Raw genomic sequence first — 21,759 nt, forward strand, 5'->3', positions numbered from 1 at the left:
ACCAACAAAAACAAAAACAAAAAAAACATCTCACTTAAGCTACTGAATTAACCCCAAGTGCTGGGATTACAGGTGTGCACCACCTCTCCTAGCCCTTTCTTTTTTTGTCTTTTTTGTGGTGCTGGGGATTGAACCCAAGGGCATTCTACCTCCAAATACACCCCCAGCCCAATTTTTGTATTTTGTATTTTGAAACGTCTCACTATGTTGTGGAGGGGACCTAGCCCTTTTTTAAGAAAGAAGACTTTTTAAGGACTGAGGATTGGCAAAAGCTAAAATAACTAAAGTTGCTTCTTTCACCAAAAGCCCCGGAGAGAGGCAGTGAGGAGTCTGGGGAGGTTGAGTAGTCGGGGCTGGCCTTCCAAGACTGCAGCCATCCTATCGAAGAGCCAGTTGGGGTAGAGAGGTCATGACTGAGTCTCTGCAGAACAGACTTAAGGCAGAGGTTAGAGTCATGGCGTGGCCTCACACTCAGCAGATGCCTGGGATTCACCTTTTCTTGTCTCTCATGGGCTCTGGAAGGGAGGGTGGGTCTCTTTAAGTGCTGGGGTTTTAAAATAGGCCTTGGGGTGCCTCGGGGAGTCACCCTCCTAAATGTAGATGGGTAGTAGCACCTGTTTCTGTTACAGCAACTTGAATGTCAGAGTCAGTGTTCCCGGGTCGAAGAGATTTGATTTTGAATTTTTGTGAGATGTTTATACAAAAGCGTTAAAAAGCCTGTCTTTCTACCAACCAATAAAGTAGAAAGAACCATGGTGTGGCATGTCGCTTCTGCAGGTACAGAAGATAATGATGCCTGGGCTGTGGCAGGGCAGCTGAGGCCCAGCCCCAGTTCAGGTCCTGGATGAGAGGAAGGACAGCCGAGAGCAGCTCCACCAGCTCTGCTGAGAGCTCCGACCTTGGCTCCCTGGCCAGCGGGAGGGCAGAGGGCGCAACAGGAGGGACGGCCCTCTCCTCGCTGCCTTCATGCCAGGCCGTGGTGGCTATGACCAAAGGCCACGGGGTTCTAGTACCTGCTCTGTATGTCCTTAGCACCGTACTGCTGCTGGCCCCAAGATGCTTTGCCAGTTAAACTCTCTAGTTACCCTCTTGAATGTTCTGTGCGCTTCCTGCCAGAACCCTCACACAACTTAACATAGAAATCCAAAAACTGGGCCAGTGTCAGATGAGTCATCTTATAGTTGAGCTACAGGTTCTATCTTTAGTGTCTCACATTTGGGGGGGGCAATACTGGGGGTTGAATTCAGAGGCATTCTACCTCTGAACTACGACATCCCTGGCTCTCTTTTTTATTTTTATTTTGAAACAGTGACTCTCTCGGTTGATGAGATTCTCACTACTTGCTGAAGCCATACTCGAACCAGTGATCCTCCTGTCTCAGCTTCCCAAGTACTGTGATTACAAGTGTACACCACCATGCCCAGCATTGTCTCACACTTTACAATAAACTTCCCTTACCGGGCTTGGTGGCACATGTCTCAGTAACGGGGAGGCCAAGGCAGGAGAATCGCGGGCTTGATGCTAGTCTGTTTCAAAATAAAAAATAAGTCAGGCGTGGTGGCGCACACTTGTAATCCCAGCATTTGGGAGGCTGAGACAGGAGGATCGCAGTTCATGGACAGACTCAGCTACATAGGCCCTTTGCAACTCAGGCCCTGTTTCAAATTAAGAATAAAGAATTGGGCTTGGGGTGTAGCTCATAAGTAGAATGCCCCTGGGTTCAATCCCCAATGCCACAAAAAAAGTAACTAAAAAAATAAAATAGGGCAGAAGGTGTGGCTCAGAGGTAAAACACCCCTAGGTTCAATTCCAGTTCCAAAAAAAGAAAAAACTTGATCCTTATAACAACCCTAAAGAAGGTAGGATAATAATAGTAATATAAAATTTTTAGCATTTTGCAGACAAATGGTTCAGCCTGGGGGTGTAGCTCAATGGCTACGGCATATGCTTAGAAAAGGCTTCATTTGAATAAAAGCTGTTGAATAAAAGCGCCTGCAACTCGGTGAGACCCGGTTTCAAAATAAAGAATAAAAAATAGGGCAGGCGGTGTAGCTCAGAGGTTGAATGCCCCTGGGCTCCATTCCCAGACCCACACACACACAAAAAAAAAATTGGGCAGGGGGTGTAGCTTGGAGGTCAAATGCCTCTGGGTTCTATCTCCAGCATGCCATACCAACAGCAGTTCCTTCGAGGCACAGTCCAAGCAAAGGCATGCACTCCGTGGACGCCAGCAGCCGGGCAGCTGAGCCCACATGACTACGCAGCAGGAAGTCCACGCGGGCTCTTCCAAACCTGCTTTTTAGGACGATGAAGGGAGTAAGTAGGTTCTGGCCCGAGCTTCAGCGCATGAGACCTGAGTTAGACTGTAGTGGAGCGTCAGGGCCAGGTGGCCGCTGAGGACATGGTAGTGGGTGTTTTTTTGTTTTGGTGGTACCGTACCTCCGGCTACACTCCCAGACTTTTATACTTAATTTGGAAACAGGGTCTCCTAAGCCAGCGCGGCTGGTGCGATCCTCCTATCTCTGCCTCCCAAGCGCGGGGATTACAAGTGTGCGCCACCATGAAAGTCTCACTAAGTTGCAAAGGGCCTCACTAAGTAGCTGAGGCTGTCCACAAACTGTGATCTTCCTGTCTCAGCCTCCCAAGTGCTGAGATTACAAGCATGTGCCACCATGCCTGGCTTCATTTTTTTTTAACAACTGGAAGCTTAGCTCTTGTGTAGACTAGACCAACTTGTTTACTTTCTAATTATTGCTAGCTTAGTATTACTGTTGCTTGCCATGAAAATCCAAGGACACAAAAAAAATGAGTAGATCGAAAGCTAACCCTTGGGCCTGGCGTGGTGGCGCACGCTTATAATCCCAGCATTGAGGAAGCTGAGACTGGAGGATCACGGTTCATAGACAGCCTCCGCTACTTAGTGAGGCCCTTCACAACTCGGTGAGACCCTGTTTCAAAATAAAGAATAAAAAATAGGGCTGGAGGCATAGCTCGGAGGAAGAATGCTCCTGGGTTCCATCCCAGACCGCAAATAAATAAAACTGACCCTCAACTGGGTGTAGTGACATGCCCATACTCCTGGTCCTTGGGAGGCTAAGCTGGGAGGAATGCAGGTTTCAGGCCTGCCTCAGCAACTTAGAACATGTTTCAAAATAAAAAATACAGCCGGTCGTGGTGGTGCACGCTTGTAATCCCAGTATTTGGGAGCTGAGATGAGAGGATAGCAGCTCACAGACAGCCTCAGCTACTTAGGCCCTTTGCAACTCAGTGAGACCCTGTTTCAAAATAAAGAATGAAAAATAGGGCTGAGAGTGTAGCTCGGAGGAGGTAGAATGCCCCAGTACTGCAATAAAAAAAAAAAAATAATAATAATAATAATAAAATATAAAAAAATACAAAGTTCTCAGGATGTAGCTTGGAGGTAGAATGCCCCAGGGTTCAATCCTTAGTACACACACACACAAAGCTAAAGTCCTCCTGATAATGGCAGGGACTTTGGCTTTTCAACTTTGAGATACTGACCTTTTCTAGAAATGGGAAAGAATTCAGGTCCTATTAAAGGAAAAGAAAGGAAAACTTCAGAGGAGAAGCTGTGCCCAAAGGCTGCACAGGTCCACTTGGACCCGGACACCAGCTTCGAGTCTCGCCAGGCAGCTCTGGCCTTCCGAACTTCTCTGGGCTGGGGTCTGGCTGTAAACCAAGATCAGGCCGGCCTGCCTGCCTGCCTGCCTGCCAGCGTGACTTTATATGGTTCACATCAACCATACAAAGCTCCTAGCACAGTGCCTGGCAGTGTAGCAGGCAACAGTGGTTCTCTTTGCTTTTCCAATTCCCATGTAAGTCAACCAGCTGAATTAATTAAACCTAAGGGATGTGTAAAGATCCCACTGGGACCCATTGCTTAGGAAGCCACAGCTTCCCAGACTATCTTCCCACCTATAAGCAAGCCTTTCCACACAGGAAGTTAAAGATCCTCTTGCCTCAGCTTCCAGACACGGATTACAGGTGTGCACTACCATGCCAGTCTGCCTATACTTTCAGCCTCCAAAGTACTGGGATCACAAGTGTGCGCCACCAGGTCTGACCCATCCATGCTTTTTCTTTTTTTCTTTTTCTGTACTGGGGATGGGACCCAGTGGCATTCCACCTCTGAGCTACATGCCCAGCCCTATTTTTTATTCTTTATTTGGAAACAGGGTCTCACTGAGTTGCAAAGGGCCTCGCTAAGTAGCTGAGGCTGGCCACGAACCGTGATCCTCCTCTCAGCTTCCTAAATGCTGGGATTAAAGCAGGCGCCACCACACCCGGCTCCATCTATACTTTTACTAGAAAAAAAGTTATTTGTCAGAATCATGAACTCAAGTCTTTATATAGATGCCTCTCGCTTGGCATCTGCTCTGCAAGGCGCCATGTACTTTACATCGACTGGAAAGATTGAGACTGCCTGACAAGAGAAAGAGCACAGTCCGTGTCAGCAGGAAGATTCCTTTATGATGGTGATTTTGATAATACACAGTTCGAGTAGGGCCTCAGTTGCTGGGCCGCGGGAGGCAGGAAAGAGCAAGTCTGAGAAGAACCAACCCAGTCCAGGGCTCACACCACACAGACACACACGTCAGGAATGATGCCCGAGCACCTCCCCGAAGCTCCACCCACCCACCTGTTCAGCCAGGAACCGTGCTGCTTTAGTTCTTTTTTGGCCACTGAAGATAAACTCCACCCTGTTGACAGGATCTCAGTACAACAGTCTCTTTCCAGTCATGATCGATATGGATGTCCACGCTCTTGACAAGAAACATTCATCTGACTTCTCTTGCATGGACCAAAGACATGGAATTTTTTTTTCTTTATGATCTGTTGAAATATTTTATACTTAAAAAAAAACTAAGAGTCCATTCTGTGCTCTGTTTCCCTGGAAGGTTTCTTATGTTCACCCCTCCAGCAGCTAGAGGGGTTGTGTGTCTGGGAACAAAGAATTAAGACACTTTAAGCAATAAAAACTCTAGAGCGACACTCAGAAGCAGATCGTGGGCTCGAAGGGGAGGTGGTAGGTGCTTTGACTCAGGACCAGGATGCGGCCTTCTGGGAAAGCCTGGTGGGAACAGACAGAAAGGTCCACCGGCAGGAAACGCCGCTGGGGAAGACCCCATCCCTCAGGACTCCCCAGCAGTGAGGACGTCACAGCACCACACTGGGACTTCTTGGGCTGAAGACCTGACCTCTGGGCCGCCACACACGCTGGTGACCTGCACAGTAAGCTGGGAGGTCTCTGACTACCACAGGCTTAGACCAAGACCTGGAGGTCAGCTCCCTGAGGGCCCAGGCGGAGTCCCTTCTGCTGCTTCAGCAGGAGCTCCTGGGGCTCACCTCCCGGCAGCTGGGGCCACGAAGAGAAGGCCAGGAGGGGGAGGCTGCCAAGCTCGGAGAGAAGCAGCCAGAGTGGCCAGTGACACTGCGGCTCTGGACCTGGCTTGGCTTTGTGGGGAAGACCTGCTGCCACTGCCACTGTATCCCTGTGCTGGGGACAGACCGGGGAGTCTTCACAGCCAGCAGCGGCCTCGATGCACTCCCAAGTTCCTTTCGTATGGATATGTGGAGATATATATATATATATATTTATTTATTTATTTATTATTTTAACTGAAATAAATGCAAGGGATTCAGGTTCGCCCCCTTTGCTGCGAGCTGCTGGGCCCTCCACCCCGAGGGGTTTTTGCCTTCGGGCCTGCCGCCAGGCTCACCCCCACTGAGGCAAGTGGCCCTAGGATGACTAGGAGAGAACACACCACAACAGGTGACCAGGAGGAGGGCCTACCTCAATGAGACTTTTTTCTAACCCTGAGAACCTAAGGAATTGTGAAGGACTCGGAAGAGGGAGCTGGGGTTAAAGGTCACCCGGCTTTTTATTGCAGTTGAAGCAGACTCGGACAGGATGGTCCCAGCCACGGGAGGGGACAGCCCTGCGGTCGTGGGAGCACTCGTCACAGAAGCCCTGTCCGCAGGCGCGGCAGTGGTGCTTGGAGAGCTTGACGCTGAACTCCTTGCGGCAGCTGTGGCAATGCAGGATCTCGTGGTCGGGCACCCAGTAGGCGGGCCTGGCCGCGTCCTTCACCAGGCCTGTGGCGGGAGGAAGGACGGTCAGAACTTGCCAGACCCGACACCCCAGCCCCAAGTGGCTGGAAAGCATCCTGCCACTGAACACCCGGGAGGATCTTGGGGCAGGGCCAGGCACTGGCAATCACACATCCACTAATCTCTGCAGGTGACCCTCAAGCAGAGCCGCACTAAGCCCCCCCCGGAGGAACCGTGGGGAAGTCTGGACTCAGAAGTTAGACCCTCCTTCAAATCCCAGTTCCACTGAGCACGAGTCAACAAGGAGTGGCAGGAGAGAGAGGCTACTTTACGTTGTGGGGGTTTACTCATCTTTAACAACGCCCTCTGAGAGCTCTTTAGTACAAATACAAGAAACAACACGTTGACACGCTGGCCTGCTGGTGTGCAGCGAGTGAGCACTGCATAAGCAGAGGCAGAGCCATCTGGGCCAAAGGGCAGCCCCTACCTTTCCCACGTACCCCTGGGGCAGATGCAATCTAAACTGCAAGCCCGGGCTCATCCATGTCTTCTGACACCCTTGGATCCAAAGCTCATCTGCTCATCTTGTAGGCCACAATGTGCAAAGCTGATCCAAGCCGTTTTCATCACCACCCACCCAGGAGTCTCTGGTCTCTCCCCCAGTGTGTCAAACTACCCCCAGGCCCAGCCAACACCGCCAAGGTCCTCCACCCACTGGCCGGTTTTGCCTCTTCTCCCTCTTCCCACCCTCTCTACAAGTGCCCCTCACATCTGGAGCTGGGTATGATCTTAAATACTAAATTAATAATAGAGTGGTTGATGTGATAAAGGCAGAGATTCTTTAACATGACTTTCATTCCTGACACTCTTGCCTGCTCCCTCAAATCCAGACTGGCTCAGACTGCAACAGACTACAGGAGAGACACACCAGTTGACAGGCACAGGCCCTAAGAAACAGGAGGCTTCCATGTTCCGTCTCTGGAGACATTAGTTAGCTCTTAAACTCTGGGCCACCATTTAAATCCAACTACCACCGGAGACGCCAGGCGGAGAAGCGTGAGGGGCTGTGGAGCAGGAGGGGGCTGTGCTGAGCCCCGCTCCCACCTGTTCCACTGAGGCGCCCCTGCATGTACCTTCAAGACCAGTTCAGCTGCCGCCCTGGAATATCAGACGGTAGCGCCAGACACCACCATCAGGAGCAGAAAAATTACCCTTCCTGACTTCTAGACTCACATAGTTTTAAGACATAAAATGGCCACTGAGAGGCCTTTACAATTATTTTTGTTTTGTTGTACTGGGGGTTTAACCCAGGAGCATTCTACCTCTGAGCTAGCTACAACCCCAACCTTATTTACTTTATTTTAAAATAGGATCTCACTAAGTTGCAGAGGGCCTTATAAGGATGCTGAGGCTGGCTATGAACCCGTGATCCTCCTGTCTTAGCCTCCCAATTACTGCCATTACAAGCGTGCACCACCAACGCCCCGCTAGGCCTTTACATTTTGAGGTAGCCTGTAATACAGCACTAGGGGTACAAGAGAAAAGCCTCCAGGAACAAACAAGAAGCCGAAAGAGATTCAGCAGAAGTGAGCAAATGAAACGGTTTTGCCTGATTTCTTGTTGCCCAGCTCAATCTAGGTTGGCAAGCCTTCAACAAAATGACAGCCTGAGCACCCAGAAGCCCCTCATCCTGCATTCACTGCACCCAAGACAGACATCGCCAAGCCTACCTAGTGGTATGTCGATGGCTGTCACCACGGCTCCCAAAGTGCTCTGCACAGCTTCGCCCACCTTCCGAGCGATCAGTGTTCCGCCTTCATCGTCCAGTTGTGCCTCTGTAACATCTGTAGACGACGAGAAGGAGACGCTGCTGCTCTACGTTGTTTCCCAAATGCCAAACTCAGGGGCCACCGCAGGGCCCTTCTGGATTCCTCTCCTTAGACCACCGTGCTTGGCCTGCACTGACTGCAGGTCACCCAGACCCTGAAACATCGGTTTTCTTTTACCGCCAGCCCTATTTTATAACCAACCTTCTTTTACAGTAAGCCAGAGAGGTTCTAGGACCGTGACCTAGAGCTTTCTCCAGGGAGAGGACTCAGAGCAAGACCTCCTCTAGTAAATACTGCAGACCTTGAAGAGTGCAACCGCTGCGTGTGGGGGAAAGTCCTCCTCCCTCAGAACCACTCTGCACCTCAGCGCGCAAGCCAGGTTCAAGCCCACCCCCAGGAACAGCTCCCACGGGGCCCCACCAGCAAAGAGCTTGAGGGCTGACTGGCAAGCCAGAGGCTGTGCTCTCAGCAGAGTGATGCGATCACAAAGGCGGGGCAGTGGGAGTTCAGCTGAACGGCAGGAGGGCAGCTCCCCCTCCACCCTTGGGTCCCCGGGCCCCACGTTACCTAACTGGACATTCCTGGCGTCATAGCAGTTGTCACACACCCGCACGGGTGCGGGCCCCCAGCCCCGCTCGGGCACGGGCCGAGTCTTGGATGAGCAGCTGTCGCAGAAGCCCTCCCCACAGGCCCGGCAGTGATGCTTAGTGTCGTTGTCTTTAAAGGACGTTGCACACTTGTTGCAGCTCTGCTCCAAGCCCAAAACAAAACGGAGAGGCAGGAATCGTACCTGTGTGCTCAGTCCCAGGGCGACCAGCACTCGGGGTGGTGAAATGTAGCTCAACCAGGACCCAAACTGTCTAGTAATAATAGGTAGCTGAACGTGAAAAGGAGGGGGAATGAGTTTCCTGTCACCGGGAAGCCATGGGCTGGAGCTGGTGCTCCCTGGTTGTGGGCACCCGAAGGATTTCAGCATGAAGCCAAAGATGGCCCTGAATGACCACTAACAGGCTCCGTTCTCCAGATTCTGTGTCTGTGGCTTCTGAAGTCTGAGCAATCGTGCCCTCACAAGTGTGGAAGCTAGAACCCGCCACCGAGAAAATACTTGCAGAATAACACAAAGGAAACAGTGAGCAAAGAAGAACGTGACGCCTCACTGTTGCCCTTCCCAACACCATGGAGACAACGGTGCTGGAGACAAGTGCGCACCTCCTTCACGGCGCGGCCTAGCACCGGCCGAGGCACGAGCAGGCGGGGCTGAGCCAGGGACGCAGGGGCGACCTGCACACCATACCAGGATCTGGGAGTTGGGCCTCCAGTAGGCAGGGGCGATCTGGTCAGTCAGCCAGGACGTCACGGCCTTGGTGGGGCCCAGGCTGAGCTCAGACACCGACTGAGCCATGAAGTTCATCCCGTCCAGGAGGCGCTGGGCAGCATTGTTGTTGTCCTTCAGAAACCCATCGGTCTGAAATGAAAATGAAGGCTCTCGTCACACTCCGAGTGGAGGGAGAGGAAGAAGGGCCGGCGTCCAGGGCTGACTCAGAACCAGCAACTCCCTGCAGGGAGAACAGAGGCGGAGCAGCAAGCTCTCTGGCTTTGAGGCAAGAGGCACCCAACGAGCCAGCCAGCACTGACAGCCTCGTCCAGGTGACCCAGAGGCCTGGTGTGCAGCTGGTCCACCCAGGACTGACGCTGCCCCTCGCAGGAGGTGACATCTCCTCCAGGAAGACCCCACCGAGGCTCGGTCAGGAAACCCTTCCTCCCAGCTCCTGTAACACCTGTACATCTCTAGAAAACCTCAGTTTCCATGTGTAAGCGTAAAATCTATTATATATCTGACTCCCTATGAGACTATGAACTCTGAGAAAAATGGTCTTGTATGCCGGGTGTGGTGGTGCACGCTTGTAATCCCCGCGCTTGGGAGGCAGAGACAGGAGGATCGATCGCGCAGGTTCGAAGCCAGCTGCGCGCGCTGGCTTAGGAGACCCTGTTTCCAAATATAAAAAAAATGTAAAAATAGGTCTGGGAGTGTAGCCCGGAGGTAGAAGGGTTTCCAGGAACCCCAGTACCACCAAAAAAAAAAAAAAGAAAAAGAAAAAAAAGAAAAGAAAAATGGTCGTGTGTGTGTGTGTGTGTGTGTGTGTGTGTGTGTGTGTGTGTTACTGGGGATGGAACCCAGGGGCTTTCTATCTCTGGGCTATACTCCCAGACCTATTTTATACTTTATTTGTTAATAGGATCTCACTAAGTTGCTGAAAGCCTCACTAAGTAGCTGAGGCTGGCTTCAAACCTGTGCAATCCTCCTGTCTCAGCCTTCCAAGTGCTGGGATTACAAGCGTGTGCCACTATGCCCGGCTAAAGAAGGATTTATTTTTTTTATTGTTTGCAGTACTGGGGATGGAACCCAGGGTCACTCTACCTCTGAGCTATACCCCCAGCCCTATTTTTTATTCTTTATTTTGAAACAAGGTCTCACTGAGTTGCAAAGGGCCTCACTAAGTAGCTGAGGCTGTCTGCGAACCACGATCCTTCTGTCTCAGCCTCCCAAATGCTGAGAATATAAACATTCCCCCTCCACGCCTGGCTAATGATATACTTTGAAATAATGAATGAATGAACGAACAAACAAAAAGCAAGGTATTCTCCTAATCCACAGCACTATGAGGGAAGCAGCTGAGAGTGAACAGAAACTATCTCACCACTTTTATTTCCTCATATTAAAACCGCATCAAGTCCTTAGCCCAGCACTGTCTCAATGTCAAGACCAGCAGGACCAGGGAACGGGCCCCACACTGAAAACTATACTACAATAACAAATTTCAGCGGGCCCAGAAACTGGAGGAGAGGGATAAGGAAATCCTTAGTTTTCCACAGCTACAGGATCCAGGAAAGCTCAAAGGTGGATCTGCAGGTAGGACTGGTCTATACACTGGAATGAGAACATCCTCCAAAGGCCCATGTGTTAAAAGCTTAGTCCCCAGCCCCCAGATTGGCTCTACTGGGAGATGATGGAAGCTGTAAGAGGTGGGGCCTACAGGAAGACACGCCCTTCCTGAAGGGGACTTTGGGATGCTTGTCTCTCTCCATCCTTGTCCCTGAGACAAACTGGTTTCCTCCACCACACGCTCCCATCATAATGTACTGCATGGTAACAGGCTCAAAGCAACAGGATGGTGATGGACTGAGTTCTCTGACACTGTGAACCAAAATAAAACTCTCTCTCTCTCTCTCTCTTTTTTTTTTTTTTTTTTTGATAGTACTGGGGATTGATCCCAAGGGCACTCTACCTCTAAGCAACACCACCTAGCCCTATTTTTTTTTCTTTCTTTTTTTTTTTGGGGGGGGGTACTGGGGATGGAACCCAGGGGCATTCTACCTCTGAGCTATACCCCCAGCCCTATTTTTTATTCTTTATTTTGAAACAGGGTCTCACTAAGTTGTGGAGGGCCTAAGTAGTAGCTGAGGCTGTCCTTGAACCACAATCCTCCTGTCTCAGCCTCCCAAACGCTAGGATTACAAGCATGCGCCACAACGCCTGACTTTTTATTCTTTATTTTGAAATAGGGTCTTTTTATTCTTTATTTTGAATAGTGAGTTGCAAAGGGCCTCACTGAGTAGCTGAGGATGTCCACAATCCTGTCTCAAATGCTCGGATTACAAGTGTGCACCACCATGCCTGGCTTAAAAACTTTCTTTATGGTGGGTGTGGTGGTACACACTTGTAATCCGAGTGCTTGGGAGGCAGAGACAGGAGGATTGCACAGGTTCAAAGCCAGCCTCAGCTACTTAGTGAGACTCTCGGCAACTTAGTGAGACCCTGTTTCCAAATAAAATATAAAACAGTTCTGGGAGTATAGCACGGAGGTAGAAAGCACCTAGGTTCCACCCCCAGTACCACCAAAAAATAAATAAATAATAAAAGAAAAACTTTCTTTATAAGCGATTATGTCAGGTATTTTCAACAGTTACAGAAAGCTTGAATAGTAGAGACTGCTAGGCAGGAGAACTTACGCAGCAAGGGAAATAACAGAGTGTGAAGTAACTCCTTTAGTAAATACCACTTGGCTTTATTTATTTATTTATTTTTTTTTTTTTTTGGTGGTACTGGGTGTAGAACCCAGAGGCTTTCTACCTCCGGGTTACACTCCCAGACCTATTTTATATTTTATTTGGAAACAGGGTCTCACTAAGTTTCTGAGAGCCTCACTAAGTGGCTGAGGCTGGCTTCGAACCTGTGCAATCCCCTGTCTCAGCCTCCCAAACGCTGGGATTATAAGCGTGCGCCACCACGCCCAGCTACCACTTGGCTTTTTTTTTAATGAGAGAAAAGGATGTTGAATTTGTTGTGATTTTTTAATCATTACAAGTGTGAATTCTCATGTTGCTTTTATTTTTTTTGAGACAAGGCTTTACTATGCTGTATGGGTTCCATCCCCAATACCACACACACACATACCAAAAAAAAAAAAAAAAAACAGTGATAAGGGTCTATAATAATTCCATTTCTTAAAACATACTTAAAAGAAATCTCAGCCAGGCGTGGTGGCGCATGCTTGTAATCCCTGCTCTTGGGAGGCTGAGACAGGAGGATTTCACAGGTTCGAAGCCAGCCTCAGCTACTTAGTGAGGCTCTCAGCTACTTAGTGAGACCCTGTTTCCAGATAAAATATTTAAAAATAGGTCTGGGAGTATAGCCTGGAGGTAGAAAGCCCCTGGGTTCCACCCTCAGTACCACCCAAAAAAAAAAGAAAAAAAAAAAAAAAGAAAAAAAGAAGTCTCAGCCAGGAATGGTGGTGCACACTTGTAATTCCAGCATTCGGGAAGCTGAGACCAGAGGATTGCGGTTCAGAGAGCGCCTCAGCTACTCAGTGAGGCCCTCCGCAACTTAATGAGACCCTGCTTCAAAGTAAAGAATAAAAAACAGGACAGGGGTGTAGCTCGGGAATCGAATGCCCCTGGGTTCCATCCCCAGACCCGCAAGGTAAAAAAAAAAAAAAGAATCTCACAGAAGAAATAGCTTTCTTACATAAAGATGGTCACTAAGGCATTTTTGTTGATAATAAAAGATCATAACAAGCCGGGTGTGGTGGCACACACTTGTAATCCCGGCATCCGGGAGGCTGAGACCAGAGGATCGAGGTTTGCAGACAGCCTCAGCTACTTAGTGAGGTCCTATGCAACTCAGTGAGACCCGGTTTCAAAATAAAGAATAAAAAAATAGGGCAGAGGGTGTAGCTCAGAGGTAGAATGCCCCTGGGTTCCATCTCCAGACCCGCAAAAAAATAAAAAATAAATAAAATAAAAGATCATAACAGCATAAATGTCCAAAAATAAGCATAAATAGTGAATGAAATTGTTAACACTGGACAAAATAAATTATGTCATGAACAAGGCAGGAAAATGGCATGTAGATTATAATCAGACCCTGCAGAGTAGTATGTACCTGAAGTCACAGCTCCTCAGAGGCTGAGTCAAGAGGATGGAGTTTGAGGTCAGGCTGGGCAATCTAAAGAGGCCCTATGTCTCTAAGTAAATGAATAAACAAACAAGTGCACCTATAAAAACACATGCATAAGGAAAATGAATGAGGGGCACCTCTGCCAAAGGAGAATGACAAATTAATTTTTAGTTTCTTTTATTTAAAGAGTTGTGCTCCGGCTTGGCATGGTGGCGCATGCCTGTCATCCTAGCGCTTGGGAGGCTGACACAGGAGGATCGAGGCTGGCGGAGACCTTCAGCAACATAGTGAGACCCTTTAAAAAAAAAAAAAAAAGGTTGTGCTCCTACCATTTATGCGAGAAGAAACAAAAACAACAAAAGGCTTCTGGATCATGCCCTTCTACACCACCAAGATAGCAAAATTCTTGACTGACCTCCCCCTATACAAGTTCTACTTCCCCCCACACATGAATAGCTGAACAATACGAGAGAAAGAGGAAAAATCAATAACAGTCCTTACTCCAGGCCACACATGCACAATCTCTGTCCGTACCACCGTATCCACAGGATCTTGGTTCCCAAACCAATACTGCCGGCTACGATAGACCACGCCACAGTTAGGACATTCAATCACGTACCTAAAAGAGAGGTAAATAAAGCGTTACCCAGCCAGGTCCTGGAGAGACAAACATCAAAAACCTTCAGCTATGTTGTTAAACTCACCCAGACCAGGCATATTTCGCGAGACCCATCCAAGGAGAGTCTGTGGAAGCTGATGTCTTGGGCACTACGCTGACCTCCTTTCCTCTCTCGTAGCAGGCCTGAAACACAGAGCACTCTGCCAGCTTACTCTAGGAGCCACTGAGCATGCCGCCCTGGCTTCTTCACCTCCCCAGCCCAGGCCCTGCCGCCTAAAGGTTACACTACCCTGGGCTCAGAGCCCGGAGGAGACTCATTCTCTACAGAAGCCAGGTCCCCGGATGATAATGAATGGAGTTCCCAGCCCCGGTCCAAACCCTGAGCTTTCGCCGGGCGTGGTGGCGCACGCTTGTAATCCCCGCGCTTGGGAGGCAGAGACAGGAGAATCGCGTAGGTTCGAAGCCAGCCATGCTGGCTTAGGAGACCCTGTTTCCAAAAATAAAATAGGTCTGGGAGTGTAGTCCGGAGATAGACGGGCTTCCAGGAACCCCAGTACCACCAAAAAAAAAAAAAAAACAACAACAACAAAAAAAAAAACCCTGAGCTTTCTAAATTAGACATTTGTAGCCAGGCATGGTGGCGCACGCTTGTAATCCCTGTGCTTGGGAGGTGGAGACAGGAGGATCATGTAGGTTTGAAGCCAGCCACACTGGCTTAAGAGACCCTGTTTCCAAGTAAAAAAGTATAAAATAGGTCTGGGAGTGTAGCCCAGAGGTAGAAGGGCTTCCAGGAACCCCAGTACCACCAAAAATAAATTAATTAATTAGACATTTGTCACAGACAGCAGAAATCCATCAAAACTAATTTCCTGAAAAGCATTTCAGGTCTGAAGAAAACTGAAGTCGGTGTATATACAACCCTTACAAACAAGCTCAACAGGAAGAGGAAAATTTTTCTTTAAAAAAAAAAAAAAAAGTAAATAAAGGTTGGGCATGGTGGCACACGCTTGTAATCCTAGTGCTTGGGAGGCTGAGACAGGAGGCTCACACAGGTTCCAAGCCAGCCTCAGCTACTTAGTGAGGCTCTCAGCAACTTACTGAAACCCTGCTTCCAAATAAAATAGAAAATAGGTCTGGGAGTGTAGCCCGAAGGTTGAAAGCCTCTGGGTTCCATCCCCAGCACCACAATAAATAAATAAATAAATAAATAAATAAATAAATAAATAAATGCCCAGTACTGCAAAATTAATAAATTAATAAGTAAAAGAGGTGCCAGCAATAAAGACACGTGAGTTCTTTTGACCACAGCTTGAGAGAAGATGCAAATGAAATCATTTGAAGGGCAGCCCCAAGGCCAGGCTCCCCAGGGAGGGCGCCGGCAAGCTGGCTCTGGCGCGAGGGGCACTGGGAGGACTCACCTTGCAGGTGTACACGCGGTTGTCATACTGGTGGGAGTATCTGCAGCGGCTCTTGGCTTCGTGAGGCACTCCTTCCTTCCCATGATTCATGCTGTTCTTACATCCAACCCTGAGGGAAGCCCCAGCAGATGGTGAGAGAGCCAGTGGAGCCGATGCTACTTACACACAAGAGTCCAACCCTGCGCCAGGCACAGGGCAGAAACCAGACCTGGTTACTGACTAGGCCACGGATCAGGAGTACAGAGAGGACGGTTCGCCTCTGAAGCCCGCGTGCCTCTCTCTCTCACACTTGCCGTGAATAGCAATAGAGCAACTATTACCCTTGTACGAGGAAAGGGAAAAGGAAACTCTTCTTGAAACACTGACCTGGCCCCTCAGCAGGAATGGAGAAGCCAGAAGATACTTACCTGACCAGAGATGAAACCTGAATGGCTCTCAAGAAACTAAAAATCCCAAAAGAATCAGATGGAAAGTTAAACCAAAACTGGCTGCCAAGATGCAAAACGGCAGCCAACTCCCCAAAATGCATTAAGGGGAGGCTTATGCTGAACAAGAAAAACACATTAACAGTGAGCTCTGCCATCCTGACAAGGCAAAAACAGAGATCAGGACTTTAGAATTTCACTGTGATAAAAGGGAAAATCCTGAGCTGGGCTTGGTGGCGCATGCTTGTAATCCCAGCATTTGGGAGGCTGAGACAGAAGAATCCCGCAGGTTTGAAGCCAGCCTCAGCTACTTAGTGAGGCCCTTTGCAACTCAGTGAGACCCTGCTTCAAAATAAAGAATAAAAAGTAGGGATGAGGGTATTGCTCGGAGGTAGAATGCCCCTGGGTTCCAACCCCAGGACTGCAAAAAAACAAAAAAGGGAAAATTCTGGAAACCCTGGTAAGGCTCTGTTAGAATGGAAAAGTGATGATCCAACAGTACTTAGTAAGTCCCTCATGCCTGCCCCCTCTCCCCTTGCTAAACTGAACTCTTTATAAGAATCCTTCATTCTCTCTAGACAACCCCATATAATCCAAGAGCCAAAACCATTTTTTTTTTTTTTTTGCAGTACCAGGGATGGAACCCAGGGGCATCTACCTTCAAGCTACACCCCCAGCCCTATTTTTTTATTCTTTATTTTGAAACAGGGTCTCCCTGAGTTGCAAAGAGCCTCGCTAAGTAGCTGAGGCACAAACAGTGATCCTCCTGTCTCAACCTCCTGAATGCAGGGATTGCAAGCGTGAGCCACCACGCCGGGTTAGCCAAAACCTTTTAACCAAGGTCAGAGGTGTCCTGGCAGGTACCCTATAGGGTTCATTCATAACAGAAGTGGCTCAGGCCTCTGCCTGTGGATGGGCAGCTGTGGACTACATGGGTAGTGGTCCTGATATGAGCTAGAACAACTCAACACTGACGGGGCCCGGGGGAGTCCATGGGACATTTAGAGTACAACCTGACCTTGATACACTGCACTTAAACCCCTTGTGGCCCATCACACAAGGCTGTGATTTAAGATCCACCAACAGCTTAAAGTAATCGAATGGCCTTCAAGGTGTGATCCCAAAGAGCAACAGCAGCATCGCCTGAGAATGTATGAGAACTCCCAGATCCAATTCCTGCCTCAGACCTACTGAGTCAGCAACTGTGGGGACAGGGACCAGCAATGTTTTAGCCAGCCTTCAAGGCTTTTGGATACATACTGAAACTTGAGAATCACTGCCCTACCCCCGTGACAAAGTGGGACCCCTGGAGGAGCAGCACGGGCATCACCCTGAAGGTGAGAATCTCTAGAGGCAGAATCTCAGGCCCGTTGGCTCAGAATCTGCATCTCAACAATAACTCACACTGGTGCACACACAGGTAAAGTTTGGTAAGCACTGCCTAACTCAATGCTCTCAGCTTAAAACTATATTAGAATCATCCAAGGAGCTGGGCATGGTGGCCCACACTTGTAATCCCAGTACTTGGGAGGTTCAGACAAGAGGATCGCAGGTACGTAGCCGGCCTCAACTACTTAGGCTTTCTGCAATTTAGTAAGACTCTGTTTCAAAAGAAAGAATGAAAAATAGGGCTGGGGATATAACTTGGAGGTAGAATGACTCTGGGTTCAATTCCTAGTACCACAAAAGAAAGAAATCACCCAAGGGCCATTTATTTTTTCTTGTGTGTGCTGGGGATTGAATGGGGCACTCATTCTACCCCTGAGTTGGACCCCTATTAGCTTTATTTGGGGGGGGGCACTCTACCTCTGAGCTACACTCCCAGCCCTATTTTATTTTTTGTTTTGAAATAGGGTGTCGCTAGGTGGCTGAAAGCCTATATTAAATACACCAATGCAGAGGCCGCACCCCAGATCCATTAAATGAGAGTCCCTGGAGGTGGAGCTCTGGCCTCAATCATTTTGAAAGCTTCCTGAAAAATTCTAATGTGCTCTAAGCATCTGCTCTCATATTGAAAAGAATCACCTTCTATAATGTTTTACACAGGTATGATGGGGGACTTCAAATATTAGTTGACTAAGTAGTATGTGATGATCTTGAATAAAACCCTGAGCATGTGAGGTGTTTATAAGAATGTCATTTTGCTTTTTTTTGTGTGTGTGTGGCACTGGGGATGGAACCCTGGGGTATTCTACTTCTGAGCTACACTCCCAGCCCTGGTTAAAGAAACAGAAAAAAGAAGGGCCTCCCTCCCCCCAAAAAAAATTCCATTAAAAATTGCCCAAACCAGAAACCAGTAAACTTCACATCTAACAATTTAGAATCTTCAGTGGAAGCCGGGCGTGGTGGCGCATGCTTGTAATCCCAGTGCTTGGGAGGCTCAGACAGAAGGATACCAGGTTCACGGACAGCCTCAGCTACTTAGTGAGGCCCTCCACAACTTAGTGAGACCCTGTTACCAAATAAAGAATAAGAAATGGGCCTGGGGCTGTAGCTCGGAGGTCGAGCGCCTCTGGGTTCCATCCACAGTACCACACACAAACAAAAAGAAGAATCTTCAAAGGAAGCCATCAGCCGCGTAACCTTAAATTCTTTGCTATCTGAAACTGGCCCGCAGACCACAGGTCACCCAGGAGCCTGTTGGAAATGTACAACATTTTATCAGAGTGCAGCTTAGCCAGACCCCTGGTGGCGAGCACACACAATGGAGTCTGAAAGCACCTCTCCAAGCCTCTAGTGCCCACACAGGACAGGGCGGGGCTGGCCTCACTTACCCACAGCTGAGGCACAGGGAGGAGCAGGTGAAGTACTCATCTGGGAAAAAGGAGCTGTGCGCCATCTGGTCATCAGGGATCTCGCCGCTGAAGCGGTCGCTCAGCGCCTGCCGAGGAGGGAAGGTAACGCATGAGGCCCTCCGCAGACAGCCTGCAACTGGGCCCTCCACTCCCTGCCTCTTGAGGAGCACCATACTCCTAGCATATACACCACCGGCGAAGAAGAAACCCAGTAACGTCTGCTCCTTACCCCTAGCCTTGACCCAGCTTATACCAGTCCTCACCACAGGACGCCTGGGAAGGGATAGCCCACTGCCCGAGAGGTCAAAAGTAAAAAAAGTTAAGCCAGGCGTGGTGGTAGATGCTTGTGTCCCAGTACTCGGGACGCTAAGACAGGAGGATCGCAGGTTCACAGCCAGCCTCAGCTACTTAGTGAGACCCTGTTTAATAAAGATTAAAAAATAGGGCTGGGAGTGTAGCTCAGAAGTAGAATGCCCCTGGGTTCCATCCCCAGTGCCACCAAAAAAAAAAAAAAAAAAACAAGCAAAATTACGTTCTTATAAACACCTCACATGCTCAGGGTTTTATTCAAGATCATCACAAATGTTGACTGCTGCCCATTTCATCTTTGGGAAGTTGGAATCAACACTGAGGCTCAAGAGGGGGTTCCAGAGGGCTAAGAAGTGAGCCGAGAGCTCCCTGGCCTTCTGCCCCACCTAACCACAGGTATCCACATGGGGCTCCCTAGGCCACAAACTATCTCAACATAGAAAAATAAAATCAGCAAATAACAGAAAAATTATTATAGTGTTTTTCAGCCATCTATCAATTCTACTAACCTACAAGATGGCAAATGGCCAAAGTAAATGCCAAAAAGAAAGATAAAGCACTTGAAAGAGTAATGAGACCCTGTTTCAAACAAAACTTAATGTTGAAAGGAAGCTTCCATTCCGTGTGTGTGTGTGTGTGTGTGTGTGTGTGTGTGTGTGTGTGTGTGTGGTGCTGGAGATCCAACCCAGGGGCCTTCTACTTCTGAGTTACACTACAGGGTTTTTTGTTTTGTTTTTGTTTTTGCAGTACTAGGGATTGAACCAGGGGCATTCTAGCTCTGAGCTATCCCCCAGCCCTACTTTTTATTCTTTATTTTGAAACAGAGTCTCACTAAGAGCTGAGGCTGGCTGGAACCTGCAATCTTCCTGTCTGAGCCTCCCAAGTACTGGGATTACAAGGGTGTGCGCCACCACGCTCAGCTTTAGCTTTTTATTTTTATTTTTATTTGGTGGTACTGGGGTTCCTGGAAACCCTTCTACCTCCAGGCTACACTCCCAGACCTATTTTTACATTTTTATTTGGAAACAGGGTCTCTTAAGCCAGTGCAGCTGGCTTTGAACCTGCACGATCCTCCTGTCTCCGCCTCCCAAGCGCGGGGATTACAAACGTGAGCCACCATGCCCAGCTAGCTTTTTATTTTGAAACAGGGCTAGCCGGGCGTGGTGGCGCACGCTTGTAATCCCATCATTTGGGAGGCTGAGCCCGGAGGATCGTGGTTCTCAGACAGCTCAGTTACTTAGTGAGGCCCTCTGCAATTCAGTGAGACCTGGTTTCAAAACAAAGAATAAAAAATATGGCAGGGTACGGTGTAGCTTGGAGGTCGAATGCCCCTGGGTTCCATCCCCAGACCAGCAAAAAAAAAAAAAAAAAAAAAAGAGAATGATTGAACATATATGAATAATGAGAATAAATAAGAAGCAGGGTACATGAAACATCTTAACATGTCCATGTTCTCTACTTGTAAATGTGACCCATTCCTCCTAGGTCTTTTTTTTACTTGCCTCTCCTACCCAACGGCTCAAGACCATATCCTCTGCCCTCCCCGGAGCCCTATTGGACTCCCCCTAAACCAGGTATGCTGTAGACAGTGGTGCAAAGCTATGGATCTACATGAACTCTAGATCACAGATGCTACAAAGAAGCTCCCCCTCCACACCCCTCCACATCCTAGCGAAGAGTCCCAGCACCAAACCTCACTCACGAACCTGCCCGGCCTTGCCCGGCTTCATCCCATGCACACCAGCCTTCTCAAGCGTAAGACTAGCTATTCCCTATTGGCCAAGTTATTGATAACTCTCTTTTCTTTTGTTTATCCCCCTGGTCCTAGGGATTCAACCCAGGGGCATTCTACCTCTAAGCCACATAAGCCACACCCCCAGCCCTTTTTTTTGTGGGGGGAGTACTGGGGATTAAATCCAGGGGCATTCTACATCTGAGCTATAATACCTCCACCCTTACTTTATTTTTTTAATTTTAAAACAGGGTCTCACTAAGTTAAAAAGTGCCTCACTCAGTAGCTGAGGCTGGCCAGGAACCTGCAATCCTCCTATCACAGCCTCCTAAGTACTGGGATTACAAGCATGTGCTACCACACCTCATAATAACTCTTTTGTTGTTGTTGTTGTTGTTGTTGTTGTTTTGTTTTGTGGTACTGGGGGTGGAACCCAGGGGCTTTCTATCTCTGGGCTATACTCCCAGGCCTATTTTCTATTTTATTTGGAAACAGGGTCTCACTAAGTTGCTGAGAGCCTCACTAAGTAGCTGAGGCTGGCTTCAATCCTGTGCGATCCTCCTGTCTCAGCCTCCCAAGCGCGGGGATTACAAGCGTGCGCCACCACGCCCGGCTCATAATAACTCTTAAGATGGTGCTTCTCAAACAGAATATGTATAACTCTGAAGATAGCTGGTGGGAAAATACACCATTATCTTCCTAACGCATAAATCTGCAGAAAAATTTAGAAAGCTGTAATTATACACACACTAAAAAATATATAGTATGAACGTAAACAAAAATATGCATAAATAAACCATGAGGCCCCTCCAGTCATTTCAGCCGGCAGCTGACAGCCTTGCATCTCTTCCCTCTGGCCCCTATCTGTGGAATGGGCCTGCCACCGGGGACTCCCTGGGCAGGTCAACTGTGAGGACCAAACTAGGCACGGGTGTAGAACACCTGACACAGACTAGCAGCCCAGTAATATCGCTGTTACTGCTTGAATGCTGAGATTTGTCTTATTTTCTTCCATAGGCACTCCCACTGCCTAACCTAGGCAATGCACCGACACAAGCACCTCTCTCCTTTTCTTACTAGTCTTCGTGGGTGAACAGTTAGC

The 21,759-nt window shown here is 48.7% G+C and overlaps 1 protein-coding gene across 2 annotated transcripts in view; it reads right to left on the reverse strand.

Moving 5' to 3' along the window:
- Nucleotides 1-5,884: 5,884 nt before the first annotated feature.
- The window catches only part of ZFYVE1 (zinc finger FYVE-type containing 1), a gene marked incomplete at both ends in the record, with an annotated part of 65,691 nt that continues 49,816 nt past the window's right edge, over nucleotides 5,885-21,759 (reverse strand). The window contains 8 exons of one of the 2 annotated variants that reach the window (XM_080707529.1): nucleotides 5,885-6,117; nucleotides 7,803-7,916; nucleotides 8,469-8,649; nucleotides 9,196-9,366; nucleotides 13,861-13,936; nucleotides 14,064-14,161; nucleotides 15,397-15,505; nucleotides 18,596-18,702. In XM_080707529.1, coding sequence (XP_080563655.1) covers nucleotides 5,885-6,117; nucleotides 7,803-7,916; nucleotides 8,469-8,649; nucleotides 9,196-9,366; nucleotides 13,861-13,936; nucleotides 14,064-14,161; nucleotides 15,397-15,505; nucleotides 18,596-18,702 — 1,089 coding nt within the window. Of the gene's footprint in view, nucleotides 6,118-7,802; nucleotides 7,917-8,468; nucleotides 8,650-9,195; nucleotides 9,367-13,860; nucleotides 13,979-14,063; nucleotides 14,162-15,396; nucleotides 15,506-18,595; nucleotides 18,703-21,759 lie in introns of both variants that reach the window. The other variant, XM_080707528.1, reaches the window with a different exon arrangement.

This window comes from Muscardinus avellanarius (assembly GCF_963383645.1).
Source record: "Muscardinus avellanarius genome assembly, chromosome: 12".
In the NCBI taxonomy this organism is placed as follows: Eukaryota; Metazoa; Chordata; class Mammalia; order Rodentia; family Gliridae; genus Muscardinus; species Muscardinus avellanarius.